At 44.5% G+C, this 22,552-nt stretch overlaps 1 protein-coding gene across 3 annotated transcripts in view; it reads left to right on the forward strand.

The window, feature by feature from the left end:
* Positions 1-3,082: 3,082 nt before the first annotated feature.
* The window catches only part of DZIP1 (DAZ interacting zinc finger protein 1), a 43,846-nt gene continuing 24,376 nt past the window's right edge, over positions 3,083-22,552 (forward strand). For 2 of the 3 annotated variants that reach the window (XM_054975022.1, XM_054975025.1), the window contains exons 1-7: positions 3,083-3,309; positions 7,431-7,900; positions 12,353-12,437; positions 15,179-15,303; positions 16,493-16,654; positions 19,139-19,276; positions 21,177-21,239. In XM_054975022.1, coding sequence (XP_054830997.1) covers positions 7,442-7,900; positions 12,353-12,437; positions 15,179-15,303; positions 16,493-16,654; positions 19,139-19,276; positions 21,177-21,239 — 1,032 coding nt within the window. In that variant the 5' untranslated portion in view covers positions 3,083-3,309; positions 7,431-7,441. The remainder of the gene's footprint in view (positions 3,310-7,430; positions 7,901-12,352; positions 12,438-15,178; positions 15,304-16,492; positions 16,655-19,138; positions 19,277-21,176; positions 21,240-22,552) is intronic. The other variant, XM_054975023.1, reaches the window with a different exon arrangement.

Genomic DNA, 22,552 nt, shown 5'->3' on the forward strand with positions numbered 1-22,552 from the left:
ATAGATGACCAATCACTGAGAGGGGGGTGCAAGCAGACAGGAGCCTGCCACCCACACAGGAAAGCCAGGCCCCACAGGGAGATTGAACTTTTAGGGGAAGACTGGGAGGTGCATTTTACCTCAAGACACGTTAAATGACTCCTTATAGCAAGTGCAGACAGATTAGAATGTGGAGGGTGAGAACCAATCAGGCCACATATGCAAATGACCTCTATGTTCCAACTGTCTCTGAGGGGTGGGGGGGAATGAGGTATGGAATGTTGTGAGCCCCATCAGACCACATATGCAAATGACCTTGAAGGGCTGGCCCAATCAGGGAAGAGTAGCCGAGCTGGCAGTGGGCGGGGGCACAAGCAGGCAGCAGCCTGCCAGCCACACAGGGAAGCTGTATCCCTTTGGGAAAACACATTTTACCCATTTTTACCCTCTTAGGGGGCGAATTTCTTAAAATCCCTTCTTAGTGGGTGTTTGCATCATGAAAGGAATGTTCTCTCCAAATTTCATGTTTTTAGGTCTAAAAAATCTGTACTGTAGTCTAGCAACATGACAAGATCATACCAACTCTCCACCATGCATAAACCAGTATGATACTTTTGTCCTTAAATCAGCATAAAAGCCCAGTTTCTACCACTGGTGCTAAATTTAGCATTAAGGTATTGCAAGGCCAATCCTACTAAGTGGGTTAGAATTTTGAAATATGACCCAACTAGCAAGTAACCCATTTAACTAAACTGACTTTGCAACTGCTTTATTTTGTACTTACCTATGAACATAACAGGGACAATGCTGGATCAGTCCAATGATCCATCCAGTCCAGCATCCTATTTCCAACAATGGCCAGCCAGTTGCCACAAGAAAGCCCACAAGCAAGGCCCCCTGGCCATAGCTGTCACCTGATCCGTCCCTAGCATCTTCCCAGCCATCTGGAGAAGGTTCTCTGGAGAGGCAGCATAGAAACAAACACAGCAGTGTTTTTCCTCTGAACCTAGAGATCCCATTCAGCTTCCATGGGCAATATTCAGCAATGAATAAATTGGTCCAACCCCTTTTAGACCCATTCAAGCCAGTGGCCACCACTATTGTTTCTTTATTTTATTTACAGCCATACTCTGCTTTGTCCCCAGAGGAGACCCAAAGCAACTTATATTGTTCTTCACTCCTCCATATTTATCCTCACAACAATCTTGTGAGGTAAGTTAGACTGAGTGTGTGTGACTGGCCCAAGGTCACCCAGCGAGCTTCCCTGGCAGAGTGGGGTCAGACCATGAGATCAATCCATCAATCACCTGTTGCCTGGCTATGCTACTAGAACTAATTAGGGAGTAGTTATAAAGTTGGGAGGGGTTATTTTATTCTTGCAAGATAAATTAGCCTGTCTTCTTTCGGTTCCCCATAAGTGTTGGAAACTGTACGACAATAATAAAATATGCATTTTGTGCTGCAATAGTGTTCTACCACTTCACACTGCAGGGACAAAAAATAAGGGCGTAGGTGCCTGAAGGAGTCTGGATTATCAGTGCAGTCCAAGAAGAAGATTCCTGCTGGGCTCCATCAAGTCCAGCAAATTGTTCCACACAATAGCCAACCACATGTCCTTTGGGAAGTTCCCTATTACAAATCCAGATCAGTAGAAAACAAGCAGAGTTTGCAAAAGGCTAGTCTTCAAGCTTTCCCTTGCTGTGCTAATTTTTGCAGAGAATTCCTAAATGGGGAACATTCAAAATCCCCCCAGCTGCGCCTTGCGACTCATTCTATCTCCTCAGGTGTCCACCATCTCTTTCTTCTGCCAGATGTACAGCCTAGACCTCAGCCTCTGCTTCATAAAAGACCACTGAGGGCAGGGCAGGGGAGTGGAGAAAGGTTCAGAACACTATGGGTGGGGAGGGGAGAGAGGATCTAGAGCATCTTTTCTGCCTCTCCCATCACACTAGACCTCGGGGGCATCTGATAAAGTTGATGGGCAACATGTACAGGATGGGCAAGGACTCAAGGGGTAATGAAAAGTGCAGAATTTGCTGCCAGTGGATGCCAGGAGCATGGATGGCTTTAAGAAGGGATTCGACAGATCCATGAAGGAGCAGTCCATCCGTGGCAACTGGCCATGGGGACTAAAGGGAACTTCCACATCTGGTGGATACCCCTGTTGGTCTGCAGTAGAAGAGCAAGAGCCGGGTCCAATAGCTATTGGCAGGGCTTTTTTTTCTGGTAAAAGAGGTGGTGGAACTCAGGACCACACTATGACGTCACTTTGGCTCAGCTGGAACAAGGAGGGATTTTTAAAAGTTTAAATCGCCCTCGGGAAAAATGGTCGCATGGCTGGTGGCCCCGCCCCCTGATCTCCGGACAGAGGGGAGTTTAGATTGCCCTCCCTGCTGGAGGGCAATTCTGGCACCATTTTCAAGAGGTCCCCACCTGGTTCCAGCTGAAAAAAAGCCCTGGCTATTGGACCTGGATCCACATCCAGAACTAGCAGGCCTTTAAATAATAGCGCTACCAGGAAACATGGGTGTGTGCGGGGGGAAGCGCCTTGGCTTCTGAGGCCTATTGGTGAGCCTTCCAGAGCATCTGTGGGAAACTGGTCGCTGGGCTCGCTGGCCCGATCCGGCCCGGCTCTTCTCCTCCAAACCACACTCTGGCAACCGAGGTTCCTGCGGGCTTCCCGGCCGACGTGCCACCTTCATGCCTCCGCTCGCCCTTTCTGCGCACCCCACGAGCTCCAAGGCAGGGCGCGCTCAGGCACGAAGGCTGCGGCGAGGCAGGGAGCAGAGGAGGGAGGGAGGCGGTTTGTTGGGAGCCAGGCGAGGGGAGGAGGGCGCGGGAAACCCGATCCCCTCGGAGCTGTGCGGGGAGCGGGGGCAGAGAGGGAGGCCGCCCCGCAGCTTCTTCTCCCGGACCCAGCACGAGGGGATCGGGGACCCGGCGCTGAGCGAGCGCCTGTTTGCCCCCGCTTGAGCGGGAGAGGGCAGCTGCGGAGCGGAGAGGAAAGATCCCTGGACTGCCTCCCCATCCGCTCCTGGCTCTTCACACGCGTACCGGCACATCGCTGCCAGCAGGGGGAGCCCCTCGCCCTCCCGGCCCCCGCCTCGGGGAGGCCAAAGAAGCCGCCGGAGAAAGCCGAGGGGGCGAGGCGGCTTCTCGGGGGGAGTCCTGCGCGCCTCCCTCCGAGGCCCCGGCGCCTGGCTCTCGCTGCCCTTGGCCTCTCCCCGCGGAGAGGAGGGCACCGAGGCATCTTCGGGCCTCTTTCCTGGCACGCGTGAAGGCCGCCTGGCTCTCCGCTCCTGGACTGATTGCCAGATCCCCGGGATCAGGGTAAGCTTGGCGCATCTGGGAGCCACGCCGAGAGTGGCCTTGGCACCACCGGCAGGTTTTACGAGATGTGGCCGCGGGGTATAAATCGACTCGCGTTTTCCTTTGCGGATTGAGATGCCCTCTCCCGCCTATCAAGGGGGCTGCAATTGGCGTGAGCGAGGGCCCAAAGGCAGGCGAAGCGATGGAATGGAAAGGGGGCCGCTTCTCCAAGGCTGTATCCAAAAGATAGCCGACATTGCGCATTTATGAGTGAAACCTCTATTGTTTTCCTTCTAGCAAGAGTCAGGGGAGTAATTTAAGCTTAGCTAATCGCGTCCCCCCGAAATCAATGTCACAGCACCTTTTAAAAAGGCTGATGGGATTTTATTGTGTTCATGTGTGCTGCTGTAAAGGAATGTTCCATGTTGCAAAATCCCAAATTGGGGGCAAAAAATTAAAAATGGCACTCTCTTCTCTAGTAGCTGTTGTAAGTGTAATATAGATTGATAAATTATTGTTTATTTATATTTGAGGGAAAACTGTGCTGTTTGCTCTAGCCTAGCACACACATTAAGGAGTTCAGAAAATAAAATCCTTGAAAATGAATGGATTGATTACAAATGAAACAATCTACTAAAAACAGCTTTGATCAGTTGACAGACTTACAGTGCAAGCCCATGTGTTCTTACTCAGAAGTAAGTTACATTCAGTGGGATTTACTTCCAGGTAACTGTTTACAAGATTTCAACCACTGTATTGTGCAGTCCACAAACTAGTGGAATATGCACACTTACACAACCCAATGTCTGTTTGGGAAGACTGCAGCCTTCCTTGGCCAATGGGCTGTTCAAGTGTGCTGGTTCTAGAAGTGGCAGGTAAGGCCCCAGTTTCACCTGTTTTATGAAAGTTAAGGTTTGTTTTAACCCTGACTTTGAATGGGAAAAGCAGGAAATGGTGCATAAACTTTTAACAGCCTGCCTATAACTAGTTTTTCAAATCTGTGGCCTTAATGTATAACATCCTGTAAAATCTAGAAGAGTTTCCATGTTAATCAGTTATACAAAAAAAAAAACACAAGAGTTTTAAGGCAACTTAAAATCTTAAATAAATGCCTGCAACACACGTTTTCATATGCAGGAGATGCCTACTATGTTTTAAAAATAATATTCATTGTTGAGTTGAGTCGACTCTGCCAGGTTTAATTTGAAAATATCTTCAGTTAGGAAACTAGCTAAAATATTGTTTTCTAGATAGTTGGGCCTGTCCTGGCTTCTCATTCATGTTAGAACTGTGTTCTAAACTAGGGTATAAAAATAATTGATCAAATTAAAGGTTTATCTTTCATACATATTAATTCAGAGAAAATATTCTTTCAGTCAGATGATATAGTCATAAGCTAAAACATCAGGCATCAATCCAAACAGATTAGACTGTAAAAGAGACTGTAAAAAAGTATAGTCTATAAAGATTATTCTAATTTTTTTTATTTTATTGCGATCAGCAGCCTCTTTGCTTTTCTCAGATGAAGCCACAAAATCTTGCTTAACAATTATTTGTAGATATAAATTTGAGTAGGTTTGCTCATTGAGAGAGACATGTAATTCAAATACTATTTAAGAAGAAAAATGATTATCTTTCTGAAGTAATGGGATGGAATAAAGTGATCATTTTGAAGTTCTGGTTTGAAAAAAGAGACTGTAGATTTTGAAAATAGGAATAGTATGTTAACAGCAGACCAGTACAATCTTAGGAACACTTCCTTGGAAGGAAATCCTGGTGAAATCTACTTCTGAGTAAACTTAGATAAGACTGCAAGTCCCGTTTTGCCCCATTATTTTTTTATTAATGTCATTTATAGTCCGCCTTTCTCACTGAGACTCAAGGCGGATTACATAGTGTGAGATTAATACAGTCAGTATCAAGGACATTTCAATAAACAATGCCATAGGGTAAATAAATGCTATTTTAATTACCCAGCAATCAAGCTCTGGAGGTCGGGAGTGTGGAGATTAGCTGAAATAGTTTATTTTCTAAAACTACTTTAGGTCCTCAGACAATCTGATCCCACTTTTGGTGGAACGCTACTGTGAACTGAAGGACATCACTGGAAAGCACTGAAATAGAAATAATAAGGAAATAAAATAGTAATTATTATTATTATTTTGCATATCTTCTCCCATAAAAGCTTACACATCTGCTTAGATCATCTTCGACACCTTGATCCCATCACAACAGGGTTCTACTTTGTGGAACTCTTTCAGAAAGGAGACGTGCCTGGGCCAGTCACTAGAGGGCAGGTTAACAGTGCTCTCCTAAGTAGGGTTACAATGGACTTAGAAGGATATAACTCAGTTTAGGATTGCACTATAAATCATGGTTATGTCAGGGAGCATTTTGGGACTGTAGGGAATTGCCCTATGGCTTTGCTGATTTTTCTTTTGTTGCTCCCGTTATGGTTTAATTGTGCTTTTAAGACTGCAAGGTACTCTCTTACTTGGGAGTGAATTCCACTGAACACAGTAGGGCCTACTTCAGAGTAACCATGCATAAGATGAGGTTGCATGTGCATTGGTTATATTGCTGCAAGGTGCCTCATGGATCCTAAGATGGAAAGGTGGAGAGTATTTTAAATAAGCAATAAGGGGTGGTGTCATGTACCGGTTAAGATTGTTGGACTATGATGTGGTAGACCCAGGTCTGAATCCCTTCTCTGCCATCGAAGTTTGCGGGGCAACTTTGGACCAGTCACAGACCCTCAGCCTAACCCACCTCACAGTATTGTTGTAAGGTTCAAATGGAGGAGAGGAGAACGATGTACGCCTCTTTGGGTCCCCATCGGGGAGAAAGGTGGTGTATAAATGAAGTAAATAAAAATAACGATGTATTCCTACAATGCTTAAAATGTTTAAAGGGCAATTACGGTGTGGCAGCCACCCTAATGTGCCCCCAAATTAGCCAAGGTGGCACCTAAGATGCTTTCTGCAGGTATCTGCTTCCTCTGTCCTTGATATTAGCATACAACCAAAATGGAATAAGCGTCACTAGAAAACACATGTATCTTTCCCTCGGCTCCAAAAAGCCTGCCCAGACTGGGCACTCGATAGTATTTTGCCTTTTACTTCTGATGGTTTAAAAAATGTATTGCACTGCAGGAAAAACAGTTCTGCCTTTTTTAGAGGCCTGCAGTTTCAGGTGCCATGTTTTTTTAAAAAAAGCCAGAAGTTGGCAGCCTTTCTCAGCTAAGTCAGTGGGCAGAAGTTCAATGAGGGTGTGGATACAGATAACTGCACCTGTAGAATTGCTGCCTAAAATGCAGTCTAAAACTACTTTAGGTCCTCAAACAATCTGATCCCACTTCTGGTGGAACACTACTGTGAACTGAAGGACATCACTGGAAAGCAATGAAATAGAAATAATAAGGAAATAAAAACAGTAATAATAATAATTCTTTTGCATATCCTAAAATGCAGTCAAAGGGCCAGATCGCCTTGCTTTCAGAGCTCTCTTCTATAAAGCCTCTGGAAATGGCTGGGTTCTGCTTTTGTCCAGTGAAATTGAGAGGTCGAGAGGAGGTGCTGCTTTTTGTAAACAGTTGAGTGACAGGCTGTCACTCAAGGAGCTGAGCTCTCTGCCTGCGCCCCAGACAGAGCTGACACATTCTGTTTAAATGACAGCAAGTGGTGCGCACGTGTGAATGCAGGGTAGCCTAGCCCGCTTTATCCTTTTTTTGAGGGGAGGGGGCTTTTGCATACGTGTGGGAGAAGACCAAAACACGTGGCGGTGTTGGGGCTGCGAGCGGGCGGGTCTTCCAGGTTGTTTCTGAAGGGGCGAGGCGGCTCCTGGGAAGGAGGCAGAGCCTGCCGCGGGGGCTCCGGCGAGTGGCCAGGTGGTGCCGGGGCTGCCGGGCCTTTGCTGCAGGCTGAGGCCCTGAAGCGGCGGCAAGCGCGGCCTGGGCTGCCCGGTGTCCATGGCAACGCAGGAGACGCGCGGGCAGGCGGCCAGCCGGGCCTCACCCGCAGGCGGCCCACCGGCCTAGGAGCGCCGTCGAAGGCATGCCCGGCGCCGCGGGGAGGGAGGCCGGGCCCGTTCCGCGGCGGGGACTGACCGAGCGGCCTCCGACTCTTTCTTTCTGTCTCTCGCAGCAGCTCCGGCCATGGCTGCCTCGGCGGCGGCGGCGCTGCCCCCCTTCCAGTTCCGCCCGCGGCACGACAGCCCGGACTGGCGGCGGCTGAGCGCCGTGGACGTGGCGCGGGTGGCGGCCGAGATGGACGTGGCGGCGCTGCAGGAGCACCTGGAGCACGTCACCTTCTGCAACGCCGAGCGGGAGCGCTGCCCGCACTGCCAGGCGCCCGCCGACCCGCTGCTGCTGCGGCTGCTGCGCCTGGCCCAGCTCTGCCTCGAGTACCTGCTGCGCTCGCAGGACTACCTGGCCGCCCAGCTCCGCGCCCAGCAGGAGGCCCTGCGCTCCGCCGACGCCCACCGCCAGCAGCTGGCCCGGGACCTGGCCGCCAAGGACCAGCTGGCCCGCACCCTCAAGGACGAGTGCAAGCGCCGCAGGAAGATGATCAGCACCCAGCAGATGATGCTCCAGGCCGGGGCCGCCTACCACCAGGTGCCGCTGCTGGGGAGCCGGGGAGGCTGGGCGGGCCGCGGGCCATCCCCTTCTTCGCTCCGAATTAACCGCTCCGGATTTAGGGAGAGGAGGCCAGGCTCAGTGGTAGAGCTTCTGCTTGGCCTGCAGAAGGGCCCAGGTAGTAGGTTGGAGTGCCGACCTCCAGGTGGAGGCTGGAGATCTCCAGGAATTACAGCTGCTCTCCAGAGACATCAGTTCCTCTGGAGAAAGTGGCTGCCTTGGAGGGTGAACTCTGGCATAACAACAACAACATTCAATTTATATACCACCCTTGAGGACAACTTAATGCCCACTCAGAGTGGTTTACAAAGCATGCTATTATTATCCCCACAAACAAAACACCCTGTGAGGTGGGTGGGGCTGAGAGAGCTCCAGAGAGCTGTGACTAACCCAAGGCCACCCAGCTGGCTTCAAGTGGAGGAGTGGGGAATCAAACCCTGCTCTCCAGATTAGAGTCCTGCACTCTTAACTATGACACCAAACCTGCTGAGGTTCCTCCCCTCCTCAAACCCAGCTCTCCCCAGAGTCCACCTCAAAACTCCAGGTATTTCCCAGCCTGGAGTTAGCAGCCCTAGCAGTAGGTGACATGAAAGACCTCCCCCTGAAACTCTGGCAGACTGCTGCCGGTCAGAGTAGACAATGCTGACCTTCATAGAATGGTTGGTCGCTGTATGTGCCCCACCACCACCCTCATGTTCAGTAACTGACAATGCTGGAGAAATAGCGGCCGCACCATAAGGCAGGAAAAAAGGGAGGGAACCAGGTGCAAGAATTTATTAAGATGTTTTGATCCCTATGCATTTCGCTATTGAGCTTCGTCAGGGGATCTTCTATGGAGTAGAATCTTAATAAATTCTTTCACTTTGCACCTGGTTCCCCCTCCTCTTTTTTCAATAACTGACAATGCCATCTTAAACAGTGTTCAGAGTCAGCATGGCGATTTGTAGTGTCAGATGAGGATCTGTGAGACCCAGGTTGAAATCCCACTCTGCTATGTCAGCTTGCTGTTTGACCTTGGGCCAGTCACACACTCTCAGCCTAGCCTACCTCACAGGGTTGTTATAAAGATAAAAATGGAGGAGAACAATATAAGCTGCTTTGGGTTCCCTATTGGGGTTGATGATGGCATATAAATGAAGCTAGAAAACAAATAAAATGAGTGTTGTACTCATTGGCATCTGTAAGCCTCTCAAATCACATGTAACGGGGGGCCTCAGAAAAAGTGCAAACCCAAAACAGGTAACCTTCTTTCTAAGCAGTAGGCTTTTAAATTTCAGTTGAAGACTATACAAACTAGTACATCTTTTCAAAGAAAGTATCATTCCTGCTATGCAGCTTTACCTTGTACCATACTAATTTTCAAAATCTTACCATACGGTGCAAGATTGCCTTAGTATATTTGCAGTGCAATTTTATCCCACCCTTCCTCTGAAGGGCTCGGAGTGACATACATTGTTCTCCTTTCCCCATTTGATTCTTTCAGTATCCTTGTGAGAGAGGTGAGGCTGAGGGTGCATGACTGGCTCAAGAATGCTTAGTGAGTTTCCATGGCAGGGAGTGGTTGTCTCCTAGATGCTAGTCCAACGACTATACTACAGTAGAGTATATGTTTTGTGAGTGTTTTTTAAAAGCTCTTTGCTCATTTCAAAGAAAAAAGCGTTTCATAGGTTTTTTTTTCAGTATGCCCCAAATTCCAGTGGAAAAGGCTGGGAAAAGTTCTTGGGTGAGAGTCTTCCCCTGCCCCAGTTTTTCCCTTTCAGGCCTTCACATCACTAGGCATTACATTTCTAGACTTTTAGTATAAAAGACAGCACGCTACGTTCTACTAGCTTAGCTTTGGTATGTCTCGTTCTAATCATTTATGTTCTGCTGGTAGAACCAGTCTCAGGAATCAGGCATACAGACTGAAAGAGATCCAATTGTGAACCGAAAGAGATCCAATCCCGTTAAATCCAGAGCTTGGTTGTATTATGCCAAAAAAAACTATAATCTATCTATCTTTATTTATTTAGCATTCTGATGACTCATGCTTATAATGAAAACTCTTGAAACAGCATACAACATTATACTAATACAGTCAAAGCAATCACATTAAAATACAAACCCGTATCTAGCAATCTCTAGAGAGAAAATCAAACAGCAACAATACAAGCAGTGAAAGCATAAAAATAGTAAAAGTAACAGATGGTTGACTAACTATATTTATAACAGTACCTTCTGCCAACGTACTCAGATTGATTTCAGGCGTAACTACTTAAATTGCATCTAAAGTGTGTGTGCGCCTTTGCCCTTTGCTAATGCATGTGGAATGTCATTAATTGCAGCAGAGAAAGGTCTGGATCCTATGCATTTGTTCCACTTATGCTGCATCCTCTAGTGCAAAAGGCTCTTCCACTAAGACAGTCAGGGGAAGCATCTCACGCCTGAGGATGGTGTTCCTATCAGTGGAACAAATCCATAGGATCCAACCCAAACAATAAATATGAACAATAAACCAACAGAATTAAAACATCTCCAAAGCTGTGGGTTTTGTAGTCTTTAGACTGCTGTTCAGATTGTATTGATTTGTAGTAACTTTTTTCCCCTTTTTGCTCTTTTTGGAATTCTGATGTTTTGAATTAACGTGTGTCACTTCTGAGTACCTTGGTAGAAAGTACCAATATATAATTAAATCAGTAATTAACAAAAGTGTTACCTGATACCTAAAGGCATTAGGGAAATGGAGGCAGAGAAGGAATTTCATAGATAGGTGCCACAACATTAAAGCCCTTTTTACCTGTGGTAGGAGTATACACAGCAGGGTCTCAGACTGACTTGTGTGAGAGCAAATGGCCATTATAATATGTCAGTCCCAGAATGTTTGAGGGCTTTAAGAGTAAGCATCAGCAATCCGGATCGTGCCTGGAAACAAATTGTTAACCATGTAGTTCTTTCTGTACTAGTGAGTTAGGTTTAACTGTGCTTCAGTTGCATCTAAAGTATATATGCCCAAGCCTGTTGCAAACATGTGGAGTTGCATTAATTACACTTACATTAAAGAGTTAAGTAGCATCTTTAAGACTAACCAACTTTATTGTAGCATAAGCTTTTGAGAACTACAGCTCTCTTCGTCAGATGTATGTAGTTCTCGAAAGCTTATGCTACAATAAAGTTAGTTAGTCTTAAAGGTTCTGCTGGACTCTTTACTATTTTGCAACCACAGACTAACACAGCTAACCCCTCTGGATTAGTTACACTTCTCACTATAGTTGTCACTGATAGGACTCTGTGTAAGTAGGCAGTGGGCCATGCACACTTTGTGGGGGGAAAACCAGTAACTGGTAATTAAATCTAAATCGCTGTACAGATTAGCATCATTTTAATTTGTATTTAATGCACGATTATTCAAGGAAAGCTAGAAACATTAAAATGTTAATCAAATGCAATTGCTGTTCAGACACAAGATGGCATCAAGAGACCCAACTCCAAACCACTTCCTTTTCTTTTAAGTGTGAAAGTACTGTGCTGTTGCATATAATTTATGTTTATTTATGAATAAGAGGACTGATTTAAGAGCTCAGTACATGGCTCATCACCAGCGACACTAATGTACCATGCTCTAAGGCAATAGCCTGTGGAATCAGGCATGCATTCACTACGGACAAGTGGGACAGTTATAACACGAGTGCTTAGCTGGATAATAATATTGTATGGCCAATTTAATGCATTAAGTCATGTGGTATGCTTTGGACGAGGGATCCCTGCTGCGTTTTGGCATTTCCGCAGCATTCAGCCCTTTCTGTCAGGGATTTTTGTGTTCTTGCATTTATCCAACAAAAGTGTAACTTAATTATTTATGCTCTTAGTGACTGTTCCGAGACATTTATATTTAATAGCATAGTAGCTATCAGTAGAAGGATTTTAAATAGTAGATGAGAGTTGGGAATTCAGCAGTAAGAATTAGGTTCTGCTGAACAACTTCTTCAATTGCCATTTTACATGAGTTTCACACCACTGATTGCTTTAAATGTTGTAGTAGCTCCTTCAAGGAAGACTATATGTGAGGAGTGAAGAGCAAGTGATGTGCGACTGTAAATCATAAACAGAATAAAGCAAAACCAGTTTATTTTTCCTTTTTAAAAATATGTCTGTCTAACAAACTGAAAACAAAAGTAGAGCGATCAATCAGAACTGCCAATTAATGGATCTGACACAGTTTGCGTGTGTGCACCGTCAAGTCGCAACCAAGTTATGGTGCCCTCTGCAAGGGGCTTTCAAAGCAAGTTTGGAGCAGAGGTCGTTTGCGATTGCCTTCTTCTGAGCCCAGCTGTACAGTTCAGAATGGGCCCTAGGCTAGTATGAAATATGCAGGCATATTTCCTCAGTTGTATCTATTACGATTGCATTTCTCAGTGATTTTTTAAAAATCGAAACTCTACTTTTATTTTGCAGTGTCAATTCTGTGAAAAAAGTTTTGTGAACTATTCCTTCCTGCACAATCATTTGCAGCGTCGCCATGCTGAAGAATCACACAGTGGTGAGTCGAAGTTCTGGAAGAAAAATAATGCATTTATCAGAACTGGTCATTTGTCTTTTTTCTAGCATAGGATGTATTTATTTATTTACTTCATTTATACCCCACGTTTCTCCCCAACAGGGACCCAGGTTGGCTTCTACAATTCTCTACTATTTTGTCCCCACAACAACCCTCTGAGAGTGTGAGTGGCCCAGGATCACTTAGCAAGCTTCTATGGCAGAACCAGGATTCGAACTCGTGTTGCCCAGATCCTAGTCCAGCACTCTAACCACCTCACAACCTTAGTGCTGTTAAATATGACAAAGTGCAATTGGCAGTAACCACTCAGAGAAGGAGCTGGGTTTGGAGACCATCACCTTAACCCAGTTAGAGCAGTCATGACTAAGGATGCAGTCCTATTTACACTTAACCTGGGAGTAAGTCCTATTGAATGCAGTGCAGCTTCCAAATAAAGATGCATAGGATGAGCCTACAAATAGCGATGCCAACTGCTAAGATAAAAAAAAGACATGTCCTTTTAATAGAGCTGGTAACCAGGTGATCCTATTTTCCTCCCTGCCCTGAAAAGCTTCACTGGCCCTTTTCTATGCATTAAACCTCTATTAAAGGGGCAGGAGATTTTTATCCAGACCTGTTGGGAACCCTACATATGCCATGTTTGCATTCCGTTTGTAGCAACTAGTTGATTCTCAACTGACTCCTACTTACTCATGAGTAAGTTCAGTTGTAGTTATGGGGCTTACTCCCAGGTAGGTGTGCCTAGGATCTCACTGTCAGCCAGTAATAGTATTCTGCTCAAACACTCACCAATTTCATTTCTGTGACATAATTGAACCTGTAATCAGTGCAGTCGGCGCTCTAGTGATTTGGAGCCACCTGAAAAGAGCCTTTTCTTTATTCAGATCATTGCCTCTCACATTCTGTTTTTCTTGTTTTCTTCCTATAGTAATCTCTACTGCAGCTGCTTTCTGATTAAATTAAAGAGGATTGATGGGGGGGGTTGCTATCTGTGAAGCATCCCCCCCGCGCCCCCCCCGCGCACCCAGTTCAGCTGTCTTGTTTTATCATCTGTTGTTTTTTGTTGCAGAGGTGGAACTTTATGGTTAACAAAAGTGATAGCTGAAATAACAAAGTGTCTTGTGGCACTTTACAGACTATTAGCACATTTACTGTGGTGTAATGTTTCATGATTCAGAGCCCACATAGCTTGTGCCACAGCGTATTCATCAATGGTCTATAAAGAGGCTCTTTATTATTTCGCCAGCTGCAAACTAATGTGGGTACCTCTTTGGAATTCAAAGCAAAGAATACGTCAATTAGTGTATATATAATTGTTTCAAAAAAATTATAAGTTGGGCAGTAAAGGGCAAAGCTGATGGCTGACCCCATTTTCCATTGGATATAATATTTGTCATGCAAGGTTTGAACAGGAAGGAAGCTGGTCTCATCTTGAATGAAAAATCAGGTGCAGTTTCTTATTCAAGATTAACATCGGTGTTCACCTTAGCTTTGGAAATGAGGGGAGTTGGCTGGCAAGGTTAAAAAATGTGGATTAATAAGAACCTTTGATTAAGTCAAGATAGTTTTGTTGTTTTAATTTGTTCACAGTGATTTCTTTCTCTTAACATAGGATAATGTTTGCGAAGTTCACTAAACCAAATGTTCACTAAACCAAATGTCTTTCCCTGCAGTAAAACTTTGGCTCTCAGAGTAGTTTGCAAGAGTTCTTCTTGTTGCTTTGGGCAATGTTAATATCAGGAAGGCAGTCCACAGAACAGAATTTGGGAAAGCACAAGCCAGTGAGGGGCAGCGGGCAAAAGGAACAATTTTGAGATCTCCCATCCCCAAGACATACCTCTCCAGGATCCTCTGAGCAATAAGAGGCCTGAGAGGCTCATTTCATATGCTTGTTTTTCCTCCCTGACCTGAACACTCCCATGATCCTCAAACTTTTTCAGTTCTTGTCAGGCTGTTTTAGATTTATTTCCCCCTTTCCTTTTTAGTTAATTTATGAAATCGTATTTTTCCATGTATCTGGGGAGTCCCCTAAGCTTATTGGTGTGGCCTGGTTCTACTGCTTTTGTGATTGGCATGGAAGCCAGCCTTGGCTTTACTGCCAGCTATAGTGATGGAAGCCCTGACCTGGATAGCCCAGATGAGCCTGATCTTGTCAGATCTCAGAAGCTAAACAGGGTCGGCTTTGGTTAGTACTTGGATGGGAGACCTCCAACCAATACCAGGGTTGCAGAGGCAGGCAATGGCAAACCACCTCTGTTAGTCTTTTTCCTTGAAAACTCCATTAGGGGTGGCATTCTCTGCCACCACATAGTGATGGAAAGGTTTCTCTAGGAAGGGCTGCATTTCCAAAGTTAGTGAAGAATAAATATCAGCTTTTGATTGCTTCAAATGGAAAATTGGTATATATTCCTGTTATTTAGATTTCGGTTCTCTTTTTCATGTTATTATAGCTTTCTTATTAGATTTTCTATTTTTGTCCAGTCGCTTTACTGTTTTTACTCTGTATTTTTTTCTTTTCCCTTTCTTCTTCTTTATTTTTTGTTTTTGTTTTCTTTTTAGCCTCTTGTATTTTTACTTAGTCTTTTTTTCCATTTCTTTTCTTTACTGTTTTTATGTTTTATAATTATGCTGAAATTTTTAATAGAGTTATATAAAAAAAAGGAAGGGCTGCATTTCCCCAAATATAATTAAAAGATTACTAAATGTGTATTTCTTTCAAGCAGATCAGAAAAAGAAAGCACAGGCAGATAAACTACAGGCAGAGATTGATAAGCTGAAGGATCAGTTACAACTCACCAAGTCTCAGTTAGAAGCCGAACAGCGTGCTCACGCGGTCAAACTGGCTAAGGTGGGGGCATGTTTTGAATCAGTCTTCTGTTGCGGGATTCTGTACAACGATAACTTTATTTCTTTGTTTGCACCATTATCATGTCGGTCAGATTTAATATTTAATGCTATTGACTATACTAGAATAGAAACTGAAATTATTAAATTGCTCTGTTCCTCTCCCATATGGCATTCATTCATTGTCTACTCAGTGCAACAGATTGAGGCTGGAATAATCTTGACAAGGCTGCTTCCACTATAGAATAAATTAAGACGCAGAGCTAGCTTTGATCAATAAATGAAATGGAAGGGCTGAGCATATAGATTGTCAAGGCTGATGTTCTGTGGGCAAGCTGACATGTGAGAGGAAACACAGGTGGTCATTTGAGCGGGCGTGCAGGGATGGGTGCCTCAGAGCAGTTTAATCTGCGCCTGAGAGATGAATTGCCTAGACTAAAGAGCCAGACTAGAACTGGCAGTTCTAGAAGATTGGGAGGAACCCTGATTCCTTCTCAGTTGAGAGCGGCAGTACCCACCTCTGGCCATCTGTAGTGGTGGTTCTGTAGAGTACATTCGAGAGCAGGCCGACCTCTCTCTCGTCTGGCAAACTGCTGCACTTGGGCAGAGACTACGTGTCTTGTTCAAGGTTCATAGAGGGTCGAGGCCAGGGTCAGGCTAGAGGACCAAGCGGGATAACTTGTTGCAAAGTAGAAAGCAGACAGCTGACGCAGCAAAAGTGGTCTGAGCTAGACCAGAAGGTCAGCATCAGAAATCAGAGTTGGACAGGAACTGGGGAACTTCAGGAATGGAAGGAAGGTGAAGACATGAGTGGATGGAGACAGGGAAACAGAAGATAATTGCTTACGTCTGGGGAGTCCATGATAAGGCGAGAAGGTTGCACAGGATGCCTGAATTGGTGCCTTGTTGCACGAGCAAGCAGGTCCTGTTTTCTGAAAAGCACTTTTACTGTTTCTCACTGTTAAGCAAAGCTGTTGGGAGACTGAAATAGTTTAGAAAACAAAGTCAGAAATAAATGGTTTCAGTGGAAAACGAGTTGCTTAAAAGCCGTTGGCGTGTCCCCCAGAGGACAAAATGTAACATAGATTTCTCAGTGAAGAACTTTGTGCTGCTTACTTTGTGTTGTTTTGAACGCTTGCTGTTAGTTTCCACCTTGGCAGAATTCTCAGAATGACGTATTGAAATGATTTCAGGAATATGAGGAACACAGATCGAAAGAGGAAGAGATTCGGCACTTATTTCACAAATGGAAAGAAGAGGAAAAAGAAAAACTGGCCACTGAGTTAGAAAAAGTAAAAGAGATGTTTATGAAGGAGTTTAAAGAGCTAACTGCAAAAAATACAGAATTAGAAAATGTAAGTATTTGAAATGTAGAGTTTCAAACAGTTTCTTGTCACAATACTTGAAGTGAACACATGAAATTACCTTATAGTGACTCGGATCCTTCGTTCGTCAAGGTCGGCATTGTCTGCTCAGACTGGCAGCGGCTCTTCATGGTGGGGCACAGGTCTTTCCCATAGTCTACTACCTGGTCCTTTTAAGTGGAGGTGCCAAGAATGGAACCTGGGACCTTCTGCACGCAAAAGAGAGGCTCTTCTATTAAGCCACATCCCCTCCCCAAGTGCAGAACGTAACCTCATGCGCTGTAAATACTGGTTTTCTACGGCTAAGGTTTTATAAGGGTATAGTCATGGTTTTATGTAGTGAAGACAAAATAAGCTAAAGCTCTTAAACCTAACCCACCCAGTTTAGCTAAGGGCCAAACAGTTATGGAATCAGGCTTTCTTCTGGCATATTCCCAAATGGATGAGGATTTTTGCATTCATAGGGGTGTTGTGTTCATGGTCCTTTTCCTTGTTCCTTGCTGGCCTGCATGCATGGAGATCTCTTTGGAAATCAGTGCCAATCAGCAGTTCAGGAGCTGGGAGGAGGTGGCTGTATTTATTCCTCTGCTACCACGAAAAATTGGGTAGACACAATGGCTGAAATTTAGAATTTTTATACAGAATTTCTGTAATTAACTATTGAGCTATATTACTAGTTGGATATTAAACATTTAATTGTCCTGTTCCTATTGGAATATTATTCTTTCAAAGTTAAGTTTGCTGATGGTTGTCCTTTCTAATGTGGATCAAAATATTAAATACATACAGCTATGTTTAATCCTTTCTCAGATCACTTCTTATGCAGAAGCAGCTGATTGCCAACCATATTTCTGCTCATTCTTTAAAATATGAACATTGCTGTTCAGATATTTTGATGTAAAAATGTTACAAATGCAGGGCGCAGTTCTGCAACCAGTGACTTTCCAGTCTCTTTAGAAAATAAGTAAGTTTTTAGTAAGAAATACAAACCTTCCACAAAAATTGCAAAAAATTGCACGATAAAAGTAAACTGACAATTCCAAGCTCCAAGAGTCAGTCACATAACTAACAGTAGAGCTTCATATCATAGTCAAAGAGGACATGAGATCAGTCATTGATGTTTTACTGCAGACTCAAAATGTGATAGGTCCAACCAAAAGGAGCACATGGGACAATCAGTGTCAATCGGCGTCCATATATTGGGTATCACATTTACCTGCGTTCATAGATTCTAATTTGTGTAAGACCAAATCACACCATCAGTATGTTCCAATATACAGGATGCAGATTTCACAGTGTGGACTGATGTGAATTGGGATCGCTGTGTATAGTTCCCTTTACAGACAAGACATCCAATGTATGTGTATCGTGTATGCTGTAAGAGTGGGACAACTGTAACCAGGTTGTATCCTGCCAGCTTTTTCCCCTTAATCTTGCCTGATCCCCTTCTTCATTGTAGCCCATGTGGTTTGTCCCACAGTCCTCAGCATAGCCTTTTCATTGGTCAGAAGCAGCCCCTTCTTTGTGTCTCACTAGCAGAAAAGCTGGTAGAATACTACCCAAGATACAATTGCTGTCCCCGTATGAGGAATAATAATGTCTGCATTGAGATAAAATTGGTGAAAGACCCGTTCAACGTGGATCTTTCTTGAGGAGATTACATGATATAAAACTAACATGGTATGGTGGGCTGGCAGTGATAATAATTATTATTATAACTGTGCATGATACTGCTCTTCTAGAAAGATTAGTGCTCTACCTAGAGCAGTGAACAAAGTCGTGTTATCCCCATGATACACCTGGGAGGCTGGGGCTGAGAGGAGTGGTTTACTCAAGGCCACCTACTGAACTCACAGCAATAGTGAGTAGTAGCAGATTACTAATTCATAGCCCAAGCACTTAACCACTACAAAAGTCAGAGTGAAATACCATTCTCTCTCATGCCTACACATCCTGCCCTGGAAGGCCTAGGCTAGCTCAGTCTTGTTAGCGCTTGGAAGCTAAGCAGGGTGGGCCTGGTTAGTAGTTGGATGGGAGACCACCAAGGAAGTCCAGTTTACTATCATTGAAAGACTACGAGAATCCCCTGAAGATGCTTTGTTGGCAGAAGACGTAGGTAATGTGGTTCTCCCGTCCTCCATTTTACCCTCTTAACAACTCTTATGACTTGGCCAGAGTCACCCAGCAAGTTTCATGATGAGTGGCGATTTGAACTAACCGTATATCCTCTGCGCCGCACTGGCGGGTTGTAGTAAATATTTTGCTCATTAGAAGCATTTTTGTAACATAGCATGCTCAATATCTCATTCATTCATTTATCTGTCAGCAACATTTTTAGCCTACCTTTCTTCAAAAAATTCTAAGACTAAGACTAGAAAAAAATCGTAATTGAAAGAGTCCTGTCTCAGGATTCTATTCTGTAGTGCTTTCATACAATATATATCGGGATTAACATTTTTCTTTTTTTACTCTTAGCATCTGGTAGAATTACAGAAGTCCAACAAACACTTGAAATCCAATTTAGGCACATTAAAAGACAGCTATGAATTCACAGAAGAGAAACCTCGGAATGCTGCAGATGACCAGAATGTAATTCAGCTTCTTGAAAGACAGGTAATTTGCAACCGAGTTCAGTGAGCAACAACCACAGAGGCTGGTCCCCTTATCCTGTTTATATAAGACAGGGTATTAACACGCAGATACTGGATCCCTGAGGCAATCTTCAGCTACTTTCTCAAGGGTACCAGTTCTGGAGCCTCAAACTAGCATATTTGTGCTTTAGAATCAGAGTAAACATGGACTTCAGTCACTGATCATGTTTAGATTTCATGTTGAATTAGAACTGCAAAGTATACCCTAGAAAAATGAATAGTTCTTAATAATAACATAAAGGCTTTGTGAATCAATATATCTAATTCTCAATGTGACCCAGACTGTGGATACTTAAATACAGAGACTGGAACCATGAACAGACAAGACAGATCTTTCTGCTGACCTGAAAAATGCCCCAGGTTTGCAGAAAAATCTGAAATCTAAAAAAAAAAAAAAATTATAGCAGGGGTTAAAACTCCCCAAAATAATAGAAACAAAATGCCCTCAGTGATCATTGCTAGGCAACCCCCCGACAGCTTGATAGTAATTAGATTTTGCGATCAGGAGGACTTAGATTGATGACCAAGGTGGACACCCAGCTTTTAAGCTCTCAGGGCGACATGTGGACACCCTGTCAGTGGATCAGTCTCCCACCAAGGGTTTGGGCTACTTACTAGTGTAAGTAAGGAAACCCCTGACCTCTCCTTCTCCAAAATGCCTTGCTAGCTCCTGAAACAGCTGATAGGGTGTTAGTTTAGTGGGTCGGGGCTGAGAGCATGCTTCTAGGAAGGGGATGCTTGGTAACAGCCCTCTTGTACAGATCAAAAATCTACAGGTGGGGGAACAACCCAGGGCTGGCTAAATGTTTCTGCAAACCAGGGATTCGTAGAAAAATATAAAATATAAATATATATATATAGAAGACTTGCTCCTTCCCAGAAAATAACCTGCAACCTCCGTGCTCCTACAGATATTGTAAAAGGGTCAGGATTAGCTGATGGAGGGGGACACACGTCCAGTCAGGTTGGGGCGGGGGGGGGGGTGGAGGAAAATGTACAACTGAGCAAGTGAGAGAAAAATGTTCTGCTGTGTTTACTCGGGAGGATGGTGTGTGACCAGGTGTTATGAGCCTGGGCCTGTGTAGTGAGGACTAGTGGCTCCAGGGAAGCCTGTCCTGGAGTGACTGCAGGGCCTACATTTCCCAGGGCCCCTTTGCACCTTGTGAATGGTTACGAGGGGATTTGGAGGGGGGGAAAGGTACCACTAGAGAAGTAGGGGAATGATGCCTGAGTGAAGGGATAAAAGGCCTCGCCACAGTGGGAGGGTGTTCACTCCTAGGGAGCAGAGCTGAGGAGAGGCTGCTGCAGACGGAGGGATCCCTCAGCCAGAAGGGGTGAGTCAGAGTGAAGCTAGTCGCCAAGGGGCAGCTAGGAACAATCTAGATATATGCGTTAGGATGTTTTATTTTGTTTGTTCACCAACCTTTACTTTCTGTTTAATCTACAAAGTTTTGAACACCGGTTATTATTAAACCTTTTAAATAAAGTTGTTAATTATTCTGCCTGGGTCCTCGCACCTCATTTGGTCACACATAAAGTAAAACCTACTGGGAAAGAGTAAACAAAAGGGATCGGTTGGGTGCTCTGGGTCCTCCTGAGGAAATCTGTACCAAAGTGGTGGCAGCCTAGAGAGAGCTTCCCTGGTCCCCTGCCTGCAACTGCAGGTAAGTTGAGGAGGGAGTCGTGGGGAAGAAGGGCAGTTAGGTAGAGCAGAGTGTGGGGAAGCTGGAATGGAAGGATTTCCCCTCCCCAATGAGTTCATGCTCATGATGAGTCTTCATGCTACGTTTTCTGTAGCTGAATTTAAAGTTAGCATTATATGTTTCCAAATAGTGAGTCTGTCTGTTCTATTTTTTACATAGGAAAGTAAATGGGCTTCTCAAGTACAAACTCTTCAAGAAGAACATGAAAATGAAAAACACCAGGTAAAGCTGTTTGTTAATCTTGTTATACGCAAAGGTATCTGTAATACAGGGAAAGAGACCTTGGGGTCACAGTGGGTAGATGAATGAAAATGTCAGTCCAGTGCCACAGGCAAACTCTGCTTGGGATTATCAGGAAAAGGACTGAAAACAAAACAGCCAATATTATAAAGCCCCTGTATTGATCTATGGTTCAGCCTAATTTGGAATACTTTATGCAGTCCTGGTCACTGTATCTCAAAAAGCTGGAACTGCAGAGCTGGAAAAAAGGGGCAACCAAGATGATTAAGGGGCAGGAGCACGTTTCCTATGAGGTAAGGCTGAAGAATCTGAGACTTCACTTTAGAAGAGAGATGACTAAGGGGGGTGGGGGTGGGGAATGATAGAGGTTTATGAAATTAGACATGGGGTAGAGGGAATGGACAGAGAGAACTTTTTCTCCCTCTCCCCAAATATTAGAACTTGAGGGCATCCAGTGAAAATGATCAGCCTCATTTGGATTCGGAACAAACAAAAGGAAAACACTTCTTTATACAATGAATGATTAAAATGTGGAATTCTCTGCCAGAGGTTGTAGTGATAGCCCCGGGCATAGACAGCTTTAAAAGGGGATTGGACAGATTCATGGAGGATGTCTCTCTCAGTTGCTGCTAGCCTTAGGGAGTAAAAGGAACCTCCACATTCAGAAGCAGTAAACCCCTGAAAACCAGTGCCAGGAGGCAACATCAGGGGAAGAAGGCCTTGGCCTCTACGCCACGTTCTTGGTCCTCCGGAGTAACTGGCTGGCCGCTGTGTGAGACAGGATGGTGGACTAGGTGGACCACTGGTCTGATCCAGCAGAGATCCATCTCTCCTTACATCTATAAATACATACATTCCTCATGTTGGCTGTTTGAGAAGAGGAAAGGGCGGGGTCTGGGTTCAGATTTTCTGTGGTATTTTATCGGTTTGAAATGTGCTTCAGTGGGGCAGTGCTTGCTTTGTCGTCAGTGCTTCTCCAAACTCTAATCTCTTTCCTTTCATAATACTTACATAAAATTCCTTTGTGAATTTATTTGACTTATCCCCTATTCTTTTCAATTTGGGAAGAGGGTTTGACAAGACCAGTTTCTTGTTCCTAAAGTGATGGTGTTTTGCAGCAGAACTTAAATGCTGTTGAAGTTCAGTGTCCCACATCTTTTGTTTGATTTCAGATTTAGTATTTGAATAAACCAAGGCCATTAAGCTGCTAGTAGAATATCCATCAGATTGTGATTTCTCTGAAGGGGACCGTTTCCATTTTGACTGTGTCTGTTAACAGTGCAAGATCCGCAGGA

This window comes from Eublepharis macularius, chromosome 3 (genome assembly GCF_028583425.1).
Source record: "Eublepharis macularius isolate TG4126 chromosome 3, MPM_Emac_v1.0, whole genome shotgun sequence".
Taxonomy (NCBI): Eukaryota; Metazoa; Chordata; class Lepidosauria; order Squamata; family Eublepharidae; genus Eublepharis; species Eublepharis macularius.